Genomic DNA, 23,340 nt, shown 5'->3' on the forward strand with positions numbered 1-23,340 from the left:
GGGCCACCAGCCTGGTGGGCACGAGTACCCACCCACCCTCAGCCAAGGCCAGTGTGAGCCTTTCATGAACTGCCGACCCCTCCCTCCAGGGGACAGTGGACGCCCAGTGTGCAGGGCCTGAGAAGGCGGAGGTTGATTGCTTTTTCGGGAAGGAAATGTTGCTGTTTCCAGGAGCGATCCCACAAGCAGGGGCCTGTGTGGTATGAGACCTGCAGCTTGTCCTTTGTTAACGACCCTTCTGGCTCTGCCAGTCCTGAGACTTCCCAAGAGATTAGCACGGTGGCATTAAACGACGTGACACTGGCTGTTGCCTGCACCCGCTTTCCCAGGTAAGGAACCCAAGGCATGTCTCCTTTGAAGCGAGGGGACGTCTGATTGTAGGAAAACCACTTACAAAACAACAGTGTTGGTTGAGACAATGTATTCTACTTCCTTGGTCCAAGGGTTCATGAAACTGAACCATCGACTCCGCAGTGTGATGAAAGAACCATCTTTGATTTTAAACTTATAGCAATTAGTCGTAATCTTTTCTCTCGTCTGTAAAACTGAAAATGCAAAGAAACCATGAACATTCTTGTTTCCTCAGAGCAGTGTATTAAACTCACCGAAGCCTAAGTGTGCCCTGGCCCTGATGCCCCACCCTCCAATAAGCGAGGGTGCTGGTCCTGGAGAGAACGGGCTGTTTCTGAGGGGGCTGAGTCAGAGCCTTTTGTGAATCTGCCCGTTTTTCAGAGTGTGTGAAATGAAGGCCCCAGGAAATGCCTGACTGCATGACAGACATCCAGCTGGAATCAGCTATGACGTGAACACCCACAAACGAGAAGGCCTATGTCCTCTCCCCACCACAAAACCCTAGGGCGGTGCGGCATTATTAGAACCCCTGAATCCAGAGAAGTCACTCACCTACTCAAATCTATTCTTTTATGTAGCAAACGTGTACCGAGCACCTTTGTGTGCTCTGGGGATAGGGGACAGGCTATGCCCTGTCCTCAGGAGAGGAATGAGAGGCAGCTCTGCAGAGCAGAGCCTTGAGGGACGAGTGTGTATGTCGGGGGGGAAGGAACGCAGCAGTGCCGAGGAGAAGTGGGGCCTGGGGCGGGGATGGGACAGTGAGATGGTCAGTGTGGCTGGCGCCCTGGGCCTCTGCCAGCAGGGAGGTGGGGTGAGGAGGTGGCCGGGCCAGTCAGGACATTTGGGCTGGGAGTCTGAGGGCGGGCTTGAAGCAGGGATAGGACATCAGGATGGACCTATCGGGGGACAAACGGGTAACTACGGAAGACAGCAGGTGGGCTGGGGCAGAAGGGAGCAGGGAGGTCTGTTAGGAGTCTGTCACAATTAGGAGGTGGGCACAAGGGCCTGAACCAGGACAGGGGAGGTGGCACAAAGGGTCTTCTTGGGAAGTGCATGTCTGAGGTGAATGAACCAGCCCGGGCGATGATGAAATAAAGGAAGAGGTCAATACTGCTTTCTCTCTGAGAAGGCTACACGTATGGCCGGGCCATGAATTAGGAGGAAGATACTGGAGGCAGTACAGGATTTTATGGAAAAGAGGATCAGAACCATTTGGGCCACACTAAATCTTTACGGGGTCCAGGTAAAACTACTGAACAAGAGATGCCTTCCAGAATTGCCCTGGCCTATGTACAGAGAACTGCTAGGCAGTCAGGGGTGGGCTGTCTGTAAGGGGATAGGTAGGGCCTGGGAGCGTCAGCTTCCTCTCCTCACACATGTTTCTGCCTCAAGCCTCCTGGGCTCACTGACTCCCACGTCACTGGGGGCAGATTTCTCTGGACGGTTACGTGGACTAGTCTAGAAACGGGAACACTTTAAACTTAAGACTTTTGTACAGCCCAGCTTACCTTGCCTATGACATTCTGCAAGATGTCCTATGTCATCTTGGTGAAAATATTCGTAACATGATGTGCCTAGAAGTTCTTGTGGTAAATATGCCAAAATAGCTGTTGCCCTAGAAGGGAATAATTAAACAAAAAAGGAAAATCCATTCAATGAACAACATCTCTGCAGTGGATGAACCCTGCTACAGCCAATGAGAACAAGGTCAAAGCTGGGTGGATTTCCAGAGGACCTTACATTATCACAAGAAATCAAATCTTAGGACATTTAAAAATGATAACTATATTAGATAGAAATGTGGTAGAAATCAAAATCCCCGTACACAACTCCTCCATTTACTGCCTACTTTTTATCAGGGTAACCAAACTAGCAGCTCTAGCAGCAGGGGCCACAAGAACCTTGACAAATGCTGTCTTCTATTCCAGCGTTTAGTGATTATTTCTAGTAGCCAGAAAAAGTATTAGTCTGTGAATATTCTTAAGGAGGCAGCGGACAGCAGTGGAAGTTGGGACCTCTGGGTTCTTAGCCCAGGTCTACGGCCAGTTAGTGTGTGTCCTGGAGGAGGCCAGTCTTCAGGCTGGGCCTCACTTCTTCCACAAAAAATGCGACTGGACAAGATCAGTGTCATCTAACAGAACTTTCTGTGAGGATGGAAACATCCCACATGTGTGCCATTAGCCACATGGGGCTCGTGAGCGTGAGGAATTCAATTTTTAAGTTTAACTGATTCCATTTGAACTTGAACAGCCACAGGAGATTACCATAGCCAGTGACTACTGTATGGGACAGCTCAGGACCAGATAATCTTTTTCAAGTCCTCTGTTTCAGAATTCCAATCACACCCATGGTCCCAGAACAAACACTGCATACGTTCAGATAGCATGCTATGGCTACTATTTCTCTTTTGGCTATGGACATCAAACCACCCTACTTAACTGTCTCTACGTGCCAGAGAATGACACAGGTTAAGATTTCGGTATTTATGAGATGATTTTCTTATAGGTCTCATTTTTTAGCAGAGATCCCCATCACTTCCTTATCTCTTTTCATTCTTAGGAAAGCCAGCTGACAGCCGAGTCTTCTCTGCTCTACTCAGAGTTGAAAATCCTCTACTGTTATTATTGTTCAAGGGTAACACGCAGACTCTTACCTCTGGTCTACAAAAACAAACTTTCCGTCTATTGCATGCCGAGAAACATATTCCAGAGATTTCACCCTGATCTCCCCGTTCACCGGCTGTGGAACCACGTGAGAGTGCAGTCGTCCTATTGCGACGAGGCAGCTGAGGTTACACCCCTCGTTGTCTGGTTCATTGTCTTCATCCAAGCCCATCTTTGTGGGTGGCCAACTTTTCAAATAGCCTGTGCTGTGGATTGTGCAGAAGCTTTTGCGATCTGCTAGAAAGCAAAGTCCGTTGGTTAGTGTCAGTGTGGCTCTGGGGTACGGGGGGCATGGGCAGCCTATGGTGGGCTGGGATATAGGTACAGAGTCAAAAGATTACAAACAAAGCCCCACTCTCAAGAAGTTAGCATCCAGCGAGAGAGGAAGACAGAAAAAGAACTATCAGAGTTACTGTGCTTAGCACAGCTGGTTTCACTAAGGGAGGCTGATCTGGCGAAAGGAAGGCTGCCCAGAAAAACAATGTAGGAGGTGGATCAAGAAGGATGAGCGCTGCCTACTGTGCAAAGGTTGAGAAGGCACCGAAGCATATTTTGTACAAGAAATGGAAGAGAGCTCTGTGCAGCTGAAGTGAAAGGGAGGTGGTAGAGCCGGAAAGGCAGGCTGGGGGCAGACTATAGGGGCCTTGGATTGTTTGCTAACCATTGTGTTAGCCTTTTTCTGATAGGAAATGGAGAGCTTCCAAAGGTATAGAAGTGGGAAACAGCAAAATCGAATCAGGGTTTGGATGCTCTAGGAGCAGAATGACAGGTCAGCTGGAAGAGCGAGAAAACCAGGAGGGTGATCCACAGCCAGAGGCAGGGAAGGACGCAGAAGGTTCTGAGAGCTGCTGGGATCCGGGATGACTGCCCCGACAATGGGCATGGAAGAAAGAAAACGAAGATGACTCCAACTTTTTTGGATTTAGTGGTTGCTGGTACAGTTCATTGACTCAAGGAAGAGAGTGTTTTAGAGAGAAAGATTTCACTGTGGGGTGTAGTAAGCGGGGAGCACCTTTGGATCCCAATAATAAATCCTTACGCAGTGTTTACGAAACATCACATCTGTGCTAGTTATTGGGAAACTGTGGAAAACCAATCACATTAAGGATTTTGAACTTATCTTCAGGAGCAATGAGAAACTTTGTAGGGTTTTAAACAGGCAACTGATAAAAAGATTTGATTTTAAAAAGATCATTCTGGCTGCTGTGTGGAAGGATGGGAAGTGTGAGGATCCTACTTGACCAGACCTGGGGAGAGCTGAGCGTGGCCTGGATCTAGTGATAATGGGAAACGCGGAGATGGATAAACATAGTTCAGGTAACTTCTGCAAAAGGAATTCATTGTGGCAGGCCTTCGTAACTGGGGGGTGGGGAGGTGTGAAATGAGGTGAGGGTGCCTCCCAGGCTTCTAGTTGTACTAGGTGGGTGGTGGTTTACATTTTAGTTTACTATTTGTTTTTGCTGCCATTTACATGAAGGAGAAGCTCAGGTGGTTACTTTTATATAGATCATGTTTAAGATGCCATTAAAATAGCTAAGCAGGTAGACTTAATAAGCGGTTCATTTATGGATCTGGAGTTCAAAAGAGAAGTCTGGGCTAGAAATATAATCTTGGAAGTTACTGAAATATAAATAGCATTGAAAGCTAAGGGACTCAAGCAGAGATATAAAAGAGAAGGTGGCTCAGGACAGAAGAGGAGCCAGCAAAAGAACCCAGGAAGACAGCCTGGAGTGACTGAGGACGGCAGAGATGAGGAAAATGTGCTTTCGTGCAATCCTAGGGAAGCGAACACTTCAAGATGGAAGAAAAATGAAAAGTGACCACTGCATGTAATGTGAAGGTCACTGGTGAATTTAGCAAGAGCATTTCTGATCGACTGGTGGGTTGCTCAAAAGGCAGTCAGGACAGCGGCTTGACATCTTCTTTCCCAAACACGTGAGAAAAACAGTTTAAACAGAGGAACCGTTCCCATAACGGGTTCGTTATGGAGAGATTCATCAGAGATTCCCTGATGAATCTCTGCCATCAGGGCTTTCCAAATCTCCCTACTCCCAACTGCCCAACATTGTGGGTCGTGGGGATAGGAAGGTCCTGGCTGGGGTCCTGGGATCTGCTGCTCGGTCAGGCCAGCGAGGAACCTCTGAACCAACACCCCGTCGAGAGCTCCAGCGGAGAAAGCAGGCCTAGTCTGTAATAGCCTTTTACAGAACTGTGAAATGGTTACCTTTTTTCTTTGAGCAGGTAGAGGGGAAATCCTTGTCTTCAACCTTTACTGAAGGCCTGTTACACTTCATCCTACAGAAGAAAGAACGTCGTGCTCCAGAACATAATCGAGATGGCCCAGGGGTTATATCTGTTTTAACTGGAAGTCCAGCTGCAAATCAATACACAAAACGTGATAAACTGAGGGTAGTGTTGTCGGTCAGGAGGGGGAGTGCGACCATGAAGAAAACCTTTCCTTTCCTGCCTCCCTGTTTTATACTGACACAAGAATAACAGTTCTCCTGCGTTTAAAAGATACAGTGTTGACAGGTGTGTTGTCAATCTGGACATGTTTCTAGAGCACGTAGCATGCAGCCACTGGCTCAATGGACTAGGTGCTCTCGGGATAAAAAGAAATAGAGCACGGGCTCCTGTCCAGGAGAAGGGGAAATGGATGTTCCCCATGAAAAGATTAGTAATAATACCAGGGGATGTATTATTAGTGCCAAGTGAATGGCAGAGACAGCCTGCGCTTCCTAGAGGAAAAGAACTTGGGCTGGGACTCGAAGGACAAGATTCAGATACTGACGTGGAAAGGAGGAAGCAGGCTGCCTTCCAATCCAGACCCCTGGAGCCCATTCTAGAGCTGTGCTGTCCAGCTTGGGAGCCAATAGCTACACACAGCTCTTGGATCCCTGACACGTGGCTATTCTGACTGGCATGTGCTGTAAGTGTGAACACACGCAGGATTTCAAAGACTTAGTACCAAAAAAAAAAGAGGAATGTAAAAGATCTCACTGTGGATCGATCGGGTTAAATAAGAGATAGTATTCAAATTAATTTCACATTTAGTTTTATGTTTTTAATATGGCTACTGGAAAATTTTAAATCGCACATGTGGCTCGTATTTGTGGTTTGCGTTGTTTCCATGAGACTGTACTGTTCTAGACCAACTGCATGCGTCTCTGAAGGAGGAGCATGACTGTGATCCGGACAGAAACACAGCTACGGGTCAGTGTAGACGCTGCAGATCACATGTGGGGGGTAATGCGCACCCTACCGCCCAGCACGGCATCGACCGTTAGGGCAAAGGCCATTGCCCGGGACTCCTGGGGCTCAACGCCCACACCCCGCCCCAACCTACCGCCTCAAGGATCTTCCCCAGAATGCCCCTGCGAGCCTGTCCCACCCGGCTCACAGCTCTTCACTGTGTCTCACGGACGACAAAGTCTTCGTTTTGCATCCCTCACCATCCCTGCACGCTTCGTTCCAGCAGCACCAAGCAGGCCACACGTGGGCAGTACCTCTGCACAGGCCCCCAAATCGTTTCCTCTGCTTTTTCCTCCCTTCACCACTCAGCAAACATTAATTCATCCTTTCAAAGCCACCTCAGTTGTCTCCTCCTCGGTGATGCCTCTCCCCACGCCCACGGGAGAATTAATCATCTGCTCTCTATGCCCGTACGATTCCCATGTCTGTACCTGTTACACAGAGAGCCAGCTATCTGCCTCCTGTCTCCCTGACTATACAGCAAGAGCCTTACAGGTAGGGACCAAACACCATTCATCTTTTTTTCACAGATCACTAAACGTTGCCAGGGACAGACTACAAAGGACAACAGGTACCAGAAACAGCATTGTACTTCTAGGAAGAAGTGGAGTGCCTTAATGAAAAGTCTGGTTTAAAGGAGATTCCTCTGGTGGTATTTCCTTCCAGGGATTAAAACTGGAAGGAGGAAACTAGTTAGGCTATGAGTGCACTGGGCTGAGCTGCACAAAAACAGATATTGTGCTTACTATGTGCCAGGGACTGTCCCGCATGCTTTATGTATATTAACATATTTAATCCTCACAATAACCCAATGAAATAGATACTATGTTACACATAAGGAAGCCCAGGCACAGAGAGGTTAAGTAACATGCTCAAGGTCACACAGCCGGTAAATGGTGAAGCCAGGATGTGAGCCCAAAGTCCACACTCTCTTCACTGCTACAGTACACAGCCTCCCACTTGCACTAATGAGAAGTCTACTGGGGCCTCACACAGGATGTGGGAAGGGATGCAGGAGCAGGAAGCTGGGGGAGAATGTGAACACTGGTTCCAAGGCTGCAAGAAGAAAGCCAGGGGGAGAGGAGCCAATCTAATGAGGAACCACTTTGGTCAAAGAAACGTCAGGTGTATATTTCAACTTTTCTTGCTTTTATGAGGCTGCACGTATGCAACTGAGATAAACAGAGGTGATTTTTTAGGGGGGAGCAAATCAAACTGGTGTGAGCTCTTCAGTTCAGGAGCATACAACTGGGACTTTCTAGATTCTGAAAGAAAATAACTAAACATCAGAAGGAAATCAAAGTAGCTGCTTTACCTCGCAGTGAATTTGAACACTGAGTTTTTTCTTCTTTATGTGAAACGAAAACAAACACAAAGGAATGTACATAATTCCATTTAGCCAAAGATAGCACCTGTGACCCAGATAAAGGGGAGGAGTAGGAACCCAGGGACTGAGACAGACCATGGCGCATATTCTGCGATCTCCGCGGGGGCGCACAGGTCTGCGTGGGCTGCGTGGGCTGCGGAGGAAGCTCCCTGTACTCACTTTTCGCATCTATGAGCCGCTCCCGGGGTGCGGTGTCGGAGGAGGAGAGCTGCTCCTTGACTTTGGCGATATCTTTAGGATGCAGGTAGTCAAACAAACTTTGACCAATCAGGTCATTCTGTGGGGATGAAATGTCAAAAAGGACAAGTCAACGACAGCATGTGGAATGTAAATTATCCAACAAGTGCTCGGCCGCCTTCAGCACTTGTTGGAAAATACAATTCTCTCCCAGGCAGCTATATACACACATATCGTCTAATGATCACAAGAGAAAGTCCAATGAAAGTAAGTTCTATTTCAAAGCAGAATTCAGCTTAAGAATTTTCCTCTGATTGTATGAATTCATTTTGCAGATTTTTAAGCATGAGAATTCCAAATATTTTGTGCGTGCATATGTACACTTGTGCACTCACTCTGCTCACATATATAGGCAATGAATGAGACATCAGGAGTTTGGTTTTGACAACACACGAGGGAAAAGGGGCTCGATTATAGAAATTGTTTATGCTCCTCGAAGGCAGGGATCTTTCAGTTGTGCATACTCCTTTTTATTTATTTCTGATGCCCACAAAGTCCCTACTGAGACCTGAGGAGGGCAACTGTGGGGTATGGGCTTTGCCTCTAGCCCCATTACCTCTCTCTGCTCTCCAGCCAGCTGGGTTGTACCATGTGCCTCAGTAGCCTAACCTGTTAGAAGGGATAATAAAACTTCCTCTATACTTTTCCTGCGAGGCAGAACAAAACACTTGGGAAAGCATTAAGTTGACATTAATTCTAATTAACATAAATGTTATTTTGACTCTTCGATTCTCCTGCCTTACCAAGTGTTCATGCAAACACCAGCATGTGGAATGAGTGAAGGAATTGAGGGAATAAAAACTCTAGGGACATAATAGGTGAAAAGCTCTGCTCTAGAAGCTTTCTTCATCTTATTTCATTCTCAAACAATCATAAAAGGTATAGATTATTAGAATCGGTTTTCAGAGGAAGTCGAGGTTCAACAGAGTTAATGCGACACATTGCTGCAAACACGTCCTGGGTGGGTTCCCGGCTTCCCTACTGTCTGGTATTGTTTTATCTGTCTGCCCTTCTTCCTTGGCCATGGCCCCTCGCCACCACCCCCACCCCACAGGTACAAGAGCTTTACTTTTCAGCAACAGGAAAGTTCTAAAGCTGCTACTAAGATCAGAGTCGAACCTTCCAAATGGGGGAAACATGGGACATATGAAAGGATTTTTCTAAGTTTAATTTCTCTTAAGAAGAATGTTCTGGAAGGAGACCTGGGTCGGGGGACAACATAAGCATTTCCACGTGACTGGACACTATCATTATTCTGAGAAGTGGGGTGACCGTGTGGCTGCGTGGGGTGACCCCAGCAGCAGGAACACGAGCAATACCTGGCTGTAGTTGAGAATCTTGAAGACAGACTCTGAGACAAAGAGGATCTTCCCTCGGTCACATCCTACGACAAACAAAAATCCATCTGCTGCCTAATCAGGAGAAATGGATAATCAATGTATCACACTTCAAGAAACATGATTTGTAATCACTCTGATAGCAAATAAGGATTTGTTTGTTTGCTAAGTATCCGAAGCACAGGACTGCTCTCATTGACAGTTTCGCAGATATCCTGAGAACAGGACGCTTGCAACAAATGCCTTAGGAGAAAAACACGATTCTCTCCAAGGCAATTGTGTACACATATCATCTAATGATCACAAGGGAGAATCCAATTCAAGTATGTTCTATTTCAAAGCAGAATTCGGCTTAAAAATTTTCCTTTGATTGTATGAAGGTCCAGAGAAGTCACGTTTTTTTTTGCTTTAATTATAACAACCTTGTAGAATCATGGAATCTGACGTTGGAAGGATCTTTAAGATCACAGAACACTCTTCATTGTCTCCGGGGTCCTCGACTTGAACAGCGCTGTTTACAGAGAGCTCTAGAACAGTGGTCCTCAGCATTTGGAGGGGCGTTTTCTTGTTTTATGCTGATCATCTGGAGGGGTGCTGCATCTCTGGTACTGCTGGAACCTCCACCCTATCCCGACTTTTGCCCCGAAGTGATGTGAACGTACATAGGGCTACTGCTCTAGAATATTACCCTTTGATCCAGGCTATTTGCATCTAAGCAAGATGAGAAAAGCAAAGCAAGAATTTCCCCTTAGGTACTTTTTAACCTCTTCTTCCCTTTAAATACAAGTGAAAACCTGAAGTGCCAATGAAGACAAGTATAGAGACAGGATGATATTTGCTCGGTAGACTGAAGCAGATAAATACCAAAGCTATAGCGTCCGAGAGTTTAGAATATTTTGTATGTGCCTGAATCCTATCCATAACTTTTCAGATGGACAGCTACTCAACTCCTGCCGGGTGTTCTTCCCAAGGACAGGGAGGGTGCCCACTCTGTCATGTACTTGCTCTCATACTCAGCTCCCATAATTCTAATGCACAGTGGGTCAGTGTCTTGCTTTAGTCACTATGCTTGTCTATTCTTTGGAAAAACTGAGAAACTCTATTCACTTTTCCACAAAAGAGCCTGTGAGAGATCGTTAATTCAAAGAACAAGGAAATGAATTCATGTGCCAGAAGGTTAAAGAATGGTGCCTGCACTTGTGCCAAGATAAAAGAACTGAATAAGAAAGGAAACAGAATCACTATTGCTGTGAGAAAACCTGGAAGGCCCTCCCTGCCAGAAGTGAGCTCGGAATGAGCCTTTCTGAAGTCAGGCCTCTAATCTGGCCCAGGGGCAAGGAATGACAGTGAGGGGGAAGCGACTTTCCAAACACCATCTGCTAGAAGCCTCATTCTGTCAAAAAATAGGGTATTAATAACTTCCTCATTTGCCTTGCAGACAATCTTATATCTAACAGGAGAAGTGTTCTGAGGCTTCTCATTGAGGAAGTGATGTGGCATAAAAGTACCTGGGGTGAAGGTGACTGACATCCTGACATCTGGGCAGAGTCAGGTCTGAACCGACTACACGAGCACTGCAGATTTCAACACATTCTCTGGCTCCAAAGGCCAGAGAATACAGTCAGTATAGCGGAGGCTCAAAACATGCTGATTCTGCTTCTCTCAGAAGGAGCTGTGGCCCAGGGGACAGCTGGAGAGCAGAGGTGTGAGAAGGCCAGGAACACCGGGGGCAGGCTCGCTCTCGGGAAGGACGGGGTTAGCAAGTGATACAGAGCCCTAGGATGGTCTGCCTAGTTTCCACACCACAGGGAAGCAGAGTCTCTAGACATTACACACTGATCAGGTGGAGTGCTGCCTGATACCATTTATAAAAGACTTTGAAAGCACTTGCTAAAGCAAGAAATTAGTCAGATTTGCATTGGTGAGGAAAAGGACAGGTCCAGTTCCTGCTGCCAAACTGTTCAAACACAAGTTGAGTGGCTCTTTCCTTCTGTTCGTGCAAATTCCTGGGAACTGCGCACCTGGAAGTGACAAGGGATAGGACGGGCCTTCAAAGCCACTGAAATGTGCTGGAGAAGAAAGAAAAGTTTAATCAGAGAAGACAGATCACCTTCGGCGGTGTAGGAACTAGTAGAGCAGAAAGACAAGCCCAAGATGAAGTATTTAGCTTGAACAGTATTAAAATCCTTGTTTTATACCCTGTAAGTGTAGACGTGGACGTCTGATAGGAAATTATTTAGAAAAGCAGCAACAAGAAAATTATTAAGAATTTGTCATTACAAAGGGAGCTCGTTTGTTTTCATATATATATATATATATATACATATATATATATACACACACATATATACACACACACACACACACACACACACATATATATATGATTATTTTTTTCCTTAAAATCATCAAATTACCAGTATGACAATTAAGACCAGGTATGTAATTTGTGAGGCTTAGTACAAAATGAAAACGCAGGGACTCTCGTTCAAAAATCAGGATTTTCAAGATGGTGACAGCAGAGCATTCAGCCAAGAGCCAGGGGCCATGTGACTGCAGAGGTCACATATCCCTGAAGTCGGCCCTAGTGCTTTCTCTAGAGATGCAGCCGACATAATTTATATCTTAACTTTAGTAAGTCCCCCCTGAGAAGAAGGACATCTTCTGTATAAAAAAGAATGGAGAGGTGAGGATAGAGTTGGGTCTGAATAATTGTGCCCTGAGAGTCGTAACCAATGGACCATCACGAACATGCTGGGAAGCCTTGGCCCTGCCCTGATGCATTTATCAGTGATTGGCTATTTCTAGAACAGTGCCCTGCATATACAGTAAGTACTCAAAAATATCTGTTGACTTAGTGAATGAAAGAAAATGAAAGACACAGAAGGGATGGCATGCCTATCAGATCTACAAGTCACATGAAGCCTCCAAGGATCATTTATAACAAGCTGGAATGTGGGACCATCCAATAAATATATTTTGACAGAGGTAAAAGAGAAGTTCAAAAAAATGAACTGCGCCTGTATAAGAAGGAAAAGACCTGGCCTAACAATAATTCATGCACAAGAGAGCTGGGGATAGGCACTATTACAGCTACCCCAAATGTGGCACTACGGATGGCAAGGGAGGTGCCAGTCCCTTTCAACCCCAGGCCAACCAGACCACCGCCGAGGTTCTGTATTGAGTTGTGAGAGCCAATTCTGGAGGGGATGTCTAGCAAACAGATGTGGCTCTGGAAGGTGTGTGTGGCAAATGATGTCGGGGGTCAATTCCTAGCCCGTTTCTCTCTTGCCTGCCTCTACTCTGGAGGCTGAAAAATCTAAATCCTTGCACAGCAACCTTCCCTGCAGCTAAGAGGGACAAGGTAACTGTTCCCGATAAGCTCAAGTCCACTACTCGGCTTCCAGGAAGGTGTGTCCTCTCCTGGTATAAAGGACCACTGGCCTTGAACCTCCCCTGCCTTTTCTGACTGGACTGGCTCAGACCTGGCACAGCCATCTTGCTACACTGAGGAAACAAGCTGCATGCTAGCTCAGCATGGTTGTGTGAGAAGAACGAAGAGCCTGGTTCCTGCGGACCGCATTGGACCACCACACCAACCCCTCACAGCCTACCCCAGGACCAGCTATCCTTGAGAAACAAACCCTTACTCGTTCTGTTCCTTGCAGTCGGAAGCCTTCCAATTAATACAGCATGTCATGAATGGATGGATAGAGCATTTTGGAATAAGCAGGCAAGCCAGACTTATAGAGGGCCTGGAGCCATGTTGAGCTGAAAATGGGTAGTGATGATATAGAAATGCAGCTGAATTATCCTCTGTCCTGAGGCTTTGCAAACATCTGCTCAAAGGAGGCTGCTGAGATTCTCCAGGGGCTTTAGCAAGTGAGGTCAACCCTGGCTGTTATCTTTCCTTTTAGTTACGTTTTCTATTTCTATTTCTATTTAGTTATGTTTGCAAGAGGACATGTTTCTGAATTCCGTTTCTTTCCCTTCAATTTCCAAGTGAATCTCACTCTGCCAGGAGCACGCCCTGGAGTCCTGTGCAGACCTCATTCTGCACGGAGGCCACGTTCCCACGGTGCCACCCCAGCTGTCGAGCAAGATGAATGAAGAGCTGTAATCAAGCAGGTGAAAGCATCACCTCCTCCATTTATTTTCCTCCTTGGATAATGAAGTCTTTCCAAGTTTTGTTATTTTGAAGAGATTTTGGTGTAAAGATTTCAGTGGATGTTTTTGTGCTAAGAGAAATGCTCAGTTGTTACCAGTTTCAGTCACTTTCTAAAACCTTCATGCGGAAATGTGATTCTTCACTACCTCCTATTTTTAACAAAAACCTGCCTCTTCTGATGTAAAACCACAATAGCACAGACCTTTAATTTTTTGCCTAAGCAGTAAAAGGGGAGGAAGGTCTCGGAAGGAATGTGACGCTTGTCCAAACAGTAAGATAAAGGTGGAGAGCCAGGAAAGCAAGTAGGCCTAAAAATGTTCAGTATTGAGACTTCAAATTTCCACATGCCAGTACTTAACTCTGAAATTTGTGAAATTAAATGTTGTGTAAAACAATCCCATAATTGTAACATACCCTAAGAATGAGGTGCTTCAATTCATCATCTGACAGAAAAGTTGGTTTGTAGTTTGCTTCTGTATATGGATTAGTGGCACCTGAGGAAGGAAAAAGAGTCAGCACACTTTCTATATTCAGACAATGTCTCACTGCACTGCACTGCCTCAAACCTTCCAGATGAGGCCTAGTCCCTACTACCTGGAATTTCATTTTGCCTTCTTTTTCCTTAACTGAGACAAGGCAGATCCGGCTTTGAACAGAATCCTGTAATGCCAAAGAGAATGCCACTGAAAAGAGAACACTGGTGCCCACAGGAGACTCACAAGCTTGCTTTTGTCACTATAGGGAAAACGAAGAGCTAATAGAAGTTAAACATCTGCTTCTGAGAGAAGACAACTCTAGAAGCCAACAGGTCCCCTCCTCCCAACATGTATATTAAGTGGGTTGTCCTGCAGGCCCTCAAATCCCCATTCTAAATGTTCCTGGGAATCCCCCAGTCTGCCAGGCCCTGAGCAGATATATTGTAGGAGGCATTTAATGTGAGTTCGTCTTCGTCAGTGGTGAGTTAAACGAGCTTGGCAACCTAGAGAAATGCATTACTTCAGGAAATGCAACGCGAGCTCCCAGGACTGAAAGGGAACAAGACTTATGTTTAAAAGGCTGTCAATCGGGCCTCTTTCAGGAGGGCAATAACTTAACAGAGAAAAACGCCAGCAGTAAATGACTTGGAATGTGTGGGACGGTTAGCATAGTGAAGAACTGAAATGAAACGGGTCCATGACAGTTCTAAGCATCACGGGGAAGGAGGTTAACAGAACGTGCCTGCGACTTCCATATCCGCAAGGCAGATTATTGATCCACATCCCTGCTTTTTATAACTTGAGGTCTGCCACTCCTTTCCTTGCAATTTAATTGAAATTATAATATTTTAATCTCTACCATCTTCACTCATATGAATTTTTAATGCCATTCTCCAAGCACAGGATACAACATTTATGTTTTAGAATAATGATCAAAAGTCAGACAAAACCAGCTACTGCTGATTTCTGGTGGCTTCGTGGAAACATAAAAACACAATTCTTTTACAATGCAGGTCAGAGATCTGACTGAGCGCTCACGTTCCAATTTCCTCAAATAGTCCAAGACTAGCTATGGAAAATTCCAGGATCAGCATTCACTAAAATGCCTGATATGTTTCAGATTTCCCGTGGTTTGGATAAGTCACTTCCACATTTCTGCCTGGGTTTTCTCACCCTCCCCACACTCAGAAAAGACGTAAATTACTGCCTCCCTCATAAAGGGTCTATCTGGTTTGGGAAAATTCCAGGAAGATGAAAATATCATCAGTGTTCATTCCGGACAATAAAACGCAGCAAGAACCATCACCCAGTGACTCACTCATCAAAGGAACCAGGATGAATTTTCCTCTTAAAAACTGACTTTTCTGTGTCACTAAGAGCACCTACATTTCTAATGTTTATCATTGGACGGGTGGAATCCTGGCACACACATAGGCAAGACAGGACATCAGCGGCGTCCTCTGATATGCATGTGGCCTGACGACACGCACGTACGGACCTGCGCACAGAACGCAGCCTCTGTCCTCTGGGGATACAGGACTGCAGAATCGTATCCTGATACTCACATAAGCTCAATGATCACTTCATTTGGCACTGTGTCTACTGCTGGAAATTATAGGCATGTTACTCAAGGCTACACATTTGCAAGTCATAGCATTTGCCTAAGGACTCAGGAACATTCTAGGCAAGAGCAGTAACATTTGTGGGCAAGGACATAAAGGACAATAAAGCCCAGGGTCTCACCTCGTAATGTTTTCATGTGCTGAACAGCCATCCTTAGCACAGTGAGCTTATCCAACTTCCTGGACATGGCGTTGCACGTTGGTACCAACGAAGCCAATTCATCAATGAAACTGTTCATTTTATCCCGACGCCTCTTTTCAATCTGACTGTGAGCTTCCCTGAATATGAAAAATGATTTCATAAAAGGTAACTGAGCATCAAAGAAACAATGACAAAAATAAGTTTTAACTCTTTGCAATATTTATCTGACAAGGCAAATTTAGAATTTGCAGTGTTTCAAATTAGCCTTTTCTACTCAAGTCACTGAAAAGTGGCCTCACTGCCAGGTTGGTATTAGTTTTCTTATGCTTCTCTCATCTTCAGAAGTAAGAAGAAATAGTACAAAACCTGCCTTTTCAAGTAAACTGTATGGTTAACTTCTCCTGATTTCTTTTCCTCTCAGCCTCTGTAAAGTTGGATTTTAAGAAGGGAGAGGAGGAAAGAGAAGGGAGGTGATGGTTTCAAAGAGCAAAGCATCCAGAACAGCCATCAGCAAGGGTCCCTAAGGTTTGTGAGGAGCTGCTGTGTGTCCTGCCAGACACTCACTGATTGAGTCGCCAGGTGACTGACACTGCTGTCCTTGGCTCAACCATGACTCCACCTAGGTGCTACATCTGTCCCCAGGAGCTGTCTCCAAGAATGTCACACTCCTCCCTCCCAGGAGTTGCTGCTTACTAAAGCAGGGTGGCACTGCCATTGTCACACACTGTCCCTGACTGGTTTGCACCTGCCGTTCGTGACTGTCGCCCTAAAGAGATGCATCAACAGCAGGAACGGAGTTTGCTGCTGCTGCTGTAGCAACAGAGCCATGGGCCCTCCTGCCAAGGCTGTTCTATGAGAGAAAGGCTAGAAGGCTCAGGGCAGCTGAACTCTGCTGCCCCTAGTGCTGCGTCATGACACAGCCTCAGATGGCCCTGGGTCTAACAGCAGGAGAGCTGAGGACCCTCATGGAAAAGGGTCAGCAACTGTGGCTGGAGACAGAAGGATGGAGGTAGAGAATCTCTTCAAGGCTGCAGGGTTTCCCCCAGGTCTGGCCTTCAGCTGCAGTAAGGGCCCATTCAGAGGGGGGAGGTGCAGCCCAGAAACTGCATCAAGGACCCAGGTCTCTTCTGGGGGGCCCTCGAGTCAAGAAGAGGTAATTTGCTGAAAACTGGGAGAAAAACCTTAGCTTGATTTATTTTCTGCTCCCTCCCAAGTCCCCTTCAGGTTAAACATGCTTAGACAGCAAAGAGTGAAGGCCAGCTCAGTCTGGAGAGAGCAAGGGGCAGAGGCCACTTCTAGCCCTCTTCTTTATTCCCTAAGGATATGACCATGTCATCCAGTATGACTACTGGATAGGGAGGAGACACACAGAGCCTCCTTGGCTGCACTCTAAGAAACCAGGACAGTTTATACACAGAATGAGGGCCCAAACTTACCTTGCATTTTTTATCCTTCCTTGATGCTCTGTGTATTCTAACCTGGGGGGGGGGGAGGAAAGCAAAAGATAAAAACACAATCCCCTAGAGATTAACGGCAAAGTTATACCTCTCTGTTGCTTCCCTGTTTTATCCCTGTCATTTCTCTACAACATACCAAGTTGGTTGTTAGTCACACTGGGGGCTGGGGGAGGGAGGGAGACCATCGTGAGCCCACAGGCTCACAGCCTCCTTGCTTATCCCCAATCTGAGACACGGGTGGAACCTGTACCAAGTGATAGGATATGTAATTGTGCAGGGAAAATGGCTATCAGGATGCTGACATTCAAGTGAGCAGGGTAATGGTACCTTCCATGAGGGTCGTCTTTGTCTGTGTCCATGCTTTCTCTGAAACAACAAAAGAGAACATGACTATTAATAAAGATGTACAAAACACCTTCTTATAATACGGAAGGCTTTCACTTATCCAGAAACCAAACAATGAGAAAGCTCAAATAGTCATAGTATTGATTATTGATGAATAATAGTCAAACAAAAACAACTGGAATCTACTATAAAACGCAAACTGGTATTCCAGATTATATAAAACAAAATTATGTATAGTTTCAATAGAGTTTCTGTGTTAACGTATATTTTACTATATTTTGATTGTTTGAAAATTGGGAATACAAAGCATTTATGGCAATTCTCAGTTAACCAGAGAATCTGAATAAATATAATACCTCATCCCCACCCCACCGTCATTATGGATAAATGGAGTTTATTCATTTGCAAAACATACTGAGCATCAAATATACATGTGCATACATATATACTGGTATGTGGGGGTGAAGTGAGGAGGGGAAATCAAAGTACCAATAAAAAAGTACTGAGCAGAGCCCTGAGGCAGCTTTTCAAAGGCACTGCTACCCAGTGTTCTGGTTCTCAGCTAGGTGGGAAACCCTGAGGCATTGGGGCAGGGGGTGCAAGGAACCCTGTTTGGCCGTAGAGGATCCTGGGGAACCCTGTTTGGCCGTAGAGGATCCTGGGGTCACAGCAGGGATCTCTCTCCCTTTAACAGACTCTAGAAATCCAAATTTCATGGTACCTTGTGTGTGGTTCAGTAGAAAATAAACTGAAATTCTCAGAGGAAAGACTTCCAAATCCCCCTGGGGTTAGCTCACAGCCTTCTCCAGCCTCTAAATTTATCAGGCAGGTGCTGGCTGCCACTTGGACCTTTCTCCTTTATCCCATAAGACAGGAGCAATTATGGCCCTTCAAACAATGGAATCTCAAGGGCAAAACCAATGTTCTCAGGAGCACTGAATCCCATTCTAGAACAGTTGGTTCCCAACCAGGTGACCTTGATTTGCTCACAGGCAGAGAGTTTCGCTAGCTAGACCTAAAGTCCTGAGGAAATCGTCCAGGCCACATGGGAAAATGAAAACATTCCCTGCCCTTTGGTCTAGACTTGTGTCTGCTCTTTGAGACCAGGTTGATCACCTCAGGTGAAGAGAAGCTCCACCCGACAGATACGACTTTAGTACATTACAATTATAAGGAAAGGGATTATACTTGCTTAATTAATAGGGTCTCATGAATTAATAGGGTCTACAAAAGATTTGCAAACTGGGGTCCATGAGGGAAACCTGACAAGGTTGGAAACCACAGATCTAGACGGCAAAGGTCTTAGACCGCGTCAGTGGTCCATCAGCGCTGGCCAGAGACAAGGGGTCCACAGGAGACATCTCCTGATCTCTGCTGGGGAGTGACTGCTGTGGAAGAACACCCTTCCGGGCTTCACACCCACTCTCCATCCCCTGGGCGTTTGCTCTCTAAATCATCTGGGATAACTTACATATTAATCATAGCATCTCCTAGTGGGCATCTGACCTCCAGCCACTGTGCTCCCCATATTGGACCTGTGAACTTCAGCAGAAAGGACATCTGCTGGAGGGGGGACACCTCCTTGGAGATTTTCCCTCATTAAACAAAACCTCAAAAGAAAACCTCTTAAATGGACATTTGGGTAAGATTCTACGCAGGTGCCTCAAAAAAACCAAAGGTGCCTTTGAATGCTCTATGTTGCCTTATTCCCTAGGTATTTGTACAGATACAGAAGAGTTGACTGTAAGTATGAAAGTTTACTTACTCAAAAGAAAAGTCATCAAGTCTAAAAAGAAACAAAAATACTATTTAATATAACAGGTACATACTAATGCCAAAAATGTTTAAGGATAACATCAATGTTCCTATATTATTTTCAGAGACAACCTCTCCTGACTCATTCCACAAACATTAATTAAGCAACTGATGTGTTCCTCAGGGAGAGGCCCTCAGGCAAAGCTCCCTCTGAACCCCTGAGGTGACATCAGACTTAGCCATCTTGCTCAAAGGAGCAAAAGGAGACGAAAGAAAAGGTAAAAAAGGCGGAACTTGGCTTTGAGGCTCTTCTTTTTCCCTTGATGTGGAACAATGTGGGGGGCCAGAGGGCAGTAAATGCCTTAATAGTGATGGAAGCTCCCTCTTGCTTGCAATGCAGGGGCAAAATAAAGAAAAAGACACCTGTGTGGCCACCTGGAGTTGAATCTTTCATTCCCATCCCTTTCCACAAAGAGGGTCCTTCTTCCAGGAGAAACAGTAGCTGGCCCCTAGATGTCCCATGCCCGTGAACCGACACCAAGTTTAGCCGGGGGAAGAAGAGCCTAACGGCCTTACTGGTAGTCGGTGGAGCTGCCTTTCCGTTTGCGGTTGCAATCCACGCCACTGGTGCCGAGGGGGCTGGAGAGGAGGTCGGTGGCACCCGGGGACATGAAATCACTGATTGTTGAAGAAATGTCCATTCTCTGGTCGGCCATTGGAGGTCTGAAAGCAGTACAAGGAGGCACAGAGGTGTGTTTATTTCTGTGTGCCCGTCTATAGTGGTGGGGGCCGTGGTGGGGCTGTGGAGAGACGGGGACTTGTTTACAGCACCAACACATCTCTCACCAGCGAACAGGGACATGGCAGGAAGGGAAAGAGGGCTGTCCTTACTTTAGGAACTATTATCGGTAACTGAGGCTCACCCACTCATTTTTGTGATGAAAAGCCCAGAGAAGCTAGGATAGGGCATAGAAGAACTAAACCAGAGCCGCAGGCTCTGGAAGTTACAGCCAGTGTGCCTCTCCCTGAGGGGACCATGTGTCCCGGATGTTCTGACAGTCCTAATTTCATTTTCTTCCAATCTATTAATCTGGTCAATGAAATCAATGACAGACTCATTATCTTTGTATATTAGTTGCAACTTTTGTAAAAGTCATAGGAAAGCAGAAAATAGCTTTTCTCAGAATATAAAGTCCGACTTGGGAGTCAGAAATATACGGTCCCTCTCTATCAGTGGCCCAGGCAAAGTCTGTCCTCTGTTCCCTGACTGTCCTTTTGGACCCAGCATCCCCTGCAAGGAAAACCTTGCAGAAATGAAGACACTGTAAATAACTTTGCAAAGCATTTTGAGAAATCGTATTTTAAAAGAAGAAAGTGAGCTGGCCCTCAAAAGAGGCTGACAACTACCTTGCAAGGAACTCCAGCTCTAAACCAAGTTGAAGAGGGCCGTGTACTGCCCGCAATCGGGGGTCCAAGCTCCACTCGATGTGACTGAGGCTGTCACTCCTCTCTGGGCCCAAGTTTCCTCATCTGAAAAGCAAGAGGTAAGTGTGAGCTCTTGTTTTCACTATTATGCTCAGTTAGTGAACCAGGCCCTCCCAGTTAGGTGTGTGCCGATTTTTCACTTTCACAACCACTGCTGGAGTGAACATGTTTCTGCATATATCTCCACGTATGTGAGCTATTCTCTTAATATTAACGTCAAGTTGTAGAAGTAGGACTGACAGGTCAAAAGAGGACACGTGTATGTTTTGGTACATACTGACACACTGCTCCAGAAAAGCTCCAATAATTTATATCCCCAACAAGAGCTCTTGTCAATCTGAAGGAAAAAACAAAACCTCACTGTGTTTACTTGTATTTTTAAATTGCTATAGATGGTATATTCTACGCTATAGGCATTTGTTGTTGTTGTTTTCTTTGTCCTGTTTTTCTACCAGGTTGTCTTAGTATCGATGGGCCTGCTAACCCAAGTGCACCTGGGCACCGGAACCTGGTGGGAGAAAAGCATACAGTGAACTGAGTGCTCTCACGTTTACTCCCCGACCTCTCACCTCGAGGCCAGTGCTGCCCAGCAATCCGACTCCCCTGCTCCCTTTGTTCTCCCACCTTGCTACAGAGAATGTCATACTCTTTTCTCCTCCAACCTCCAACAGCTCCTCTCTCCTCATGTTTAGCTGGTAACCTGGCTTCCTACTTCAGAGAAAAGCGGCCAGCGACCACAGCTCCCAGCCTACATAGATGCCGCTGGTTTGTACCCCCACACCCAACAGTGTCTGACTTTATCCTCTCTCACGACTCAAGGTCATCACTCCAGAAGTCTCTGCCTGCCCCCGATCCTGCATCACCCACTTTCCCCATCTCCTGGATCATTCTCATTAGGATAAAAACACACCACAACAACTCTCATATTGTGGCGAGGGTGGGGGGGACTTTTTTGAACTTCATTTTTCTCCAGTTACTGCCCCTTTTCTGTTTCTAATTCCTTTCCCCTTATTCTCTATCAATCAACTCAAATCAGGCTTTTGTCCCCATTATTCCAGTAAGACGGCCTCTGTTGTCACCAGTGACCTTTTCGTTGCTAAATCCAATGGTTGGTTTTCCATTTCCTTCCTATTTGACCCATCAGCTACATCTGATAGAGCTGATTCTCCCTCCCCGTCGTCTCTTGGCTTCAGAGATGCCACCTTCTCCTGGTTCGCCTACTTCAGTGGCCAGCCACTCCTTTTTGGTCTCTTTAGCTGGTTCCTCCTCACGTCTCTCGCCTCTAAATGAGGGTCCCTGGGTGTCCTTGGACCTCCTGCCTGTCTATACTCATTCCCTAGGAGATGTGTGTAGTTTCACTGCTTCAAATCTATCCATGCTATGACAACTCCCAAATTTACATTTCCAGCTCAAACCTCTCCCTGAATTCCAAGCTTGTACAACCAACCATCTCCCTCTGAATATACAACAGAAACCTCAAACTGAAACGTCCATACCCAAACCTCTGGTTCTCCCCAAGCCAATCCTCTCAGTCATGCCCATGTCAGTAAACAGTATTTCAATCATTCTGGTTGCTCAGGCCCCAAACCTAGAAGTCACTCCTGATTCATTTCTTTCTTTCACAACCTGCATCCAATCCATCACAAATCCTATCAGCTCAACATTAAAAAAAAAAAATTCAATTACTTCTCCCCTCTTCCTTTATATTTCAGCTCAAATGTCACTTTATCAATGAAGCTTCCTTGAATATTCATATAATACACACAACCCCCTGCCAACCCTCCCTAACCATCCCCACCCTACTTGCTTAAATTTTTCCATCGCCCTTATCAAAATATGACCTGCAGTAACCCACTTCCTTCTTTACTTACTGGCTGGCCTCGTCATTGGCCTGTAAGCATCAGAAGAGCAGGGATTTTGTTTGCTTTACTGATGGTAGCCTTACTGCCTAGAACACTTCCTAGCACATAGCATAGCACTCAATAAATAGATGTTGAATGAATGAATAAATTTGTATATTAGAAACATATTCTTTGTTCATCATAGATGTTGTAAATACCTTTCTCACCTTTCTGCTTCTTTTGCATGTGATACTACGTGACATTTTAAAAAGTCTTTTCTCACCCCAAAATAAGAATGTTCTCTTCACTAATATTTTTATAATTTTACCTTTCTATTTAGCTCTTTACGCCATTTGGAAATTATTTTTGGTACACTACTTAATATTGGAAATTTCTTATTTGCCTCTAATGGACAGACAGCTATCCCCACACCATCTATGAGACCACACATCCTGTTAGCAAGCATTGGAAGTGCCGCCTTTACTGAGTGACGGTCGGTTTCTGCACTTTCTATTCTGTTCCTTGGATCTAGTTATTTCCATTCTAGTACCACACTGTTTACTATTGTGGCTTTACAATATGTTTTACTATCTGAACAAATTCTTTCCCTCTTTTTATTCTTCATTTTCAGAAATCTCCTGGCTATTCTGATTTATTCTTCCAGGAGCATTTTATAATCATTTAATCACATTAAAGGCCGAGCTGCCATTGTTGTTGTACTATTAGTGACATTCGGAGAAGTGGGCCAGGAATGAGCACAGAGCCCCACCCTCACGGTCCAGGTGATCCTTTGGGCTGCATGGTAGATGAGGTGCCATCTCC

At 45.6% G+C, this 23,340-nt stretch overlaps 1 protein-coding gene across 11 annotated transcripts in view; it reads right to left on the minus strand.

The window, feature by feature from the left end:
- Nucleotides 1-23,340, minus strand: part of BMAL1 (basic helix-loop-helix ARNT like 1) — a gene marked incomplete at its 5' end in the record, with an annotated part of 98,406 nt that overhangs the window by 11,610 nt on the left and 63,456 nt on the right. For 3 of the 11 annotated variants that reach the window (XM_081063963.1, XM_081063962.1, XM_081063964.1), the window contains 12 exons: nt 395-545; nt 1,860-1,966; nt 3,005-3,251; nt 5,239-5,388; nt 7,813-7,930; nt 9,210-9,302; nt 13,810-13,889; nt 15,615-15,772; nt 17,072-17,113; nt 17,420-17,458; nt 19,769-19,915; nt 20,600-20,722. In XM_081063963.1, the coding sequence (XP_080920089.1) occupies nt 395-545; nt 1,860-1,966; nt 3,005-3,251; nt 5,239-5,388; nt 7,813-7,930; nt 9,210-9,302; nt 13,810-13,889; nt 15,615-15,772; nt 17,072-17,113; nt 17,420-17,458; nt 19,769-19,908 (1,325 nt within the window). Of the gene's footprint in view, nt 1-394; nt 546-1,859; nt 1,967-3,004; nt 3,252-5,238; nt 5,389-7,812; nt 7,931-9,209; nt 9,303-13,809; nt 13,890-15,614; nt 15,773-17,071; nt 17,114-17,419; nt 17,483-18,908; nt 18,998-19,768; nt 19,916-20,599; nt 20,723-23,340 lie in introns of those variants that run through there. The other 8 variants (XM_081063965.1, XM_081063966.1, XM_081063960.1 and 5 more) reach the window with 6 other exon arrangements.

The sequence above is a fragment of the Rhinolophus hipposideros genome, assembly GCF_964194185.1.
Source record: "Rhinolophus hipposideros genome assembly, chromosome: 10".
Classification (NCBI taxonomy): domain Eukaryota; kingdom Metazoa; phylum Chordata; class Mammalia; order Chiroptera; family Rhinolophidae; genus Rhinolophus; species Rhinolophus hipposideros.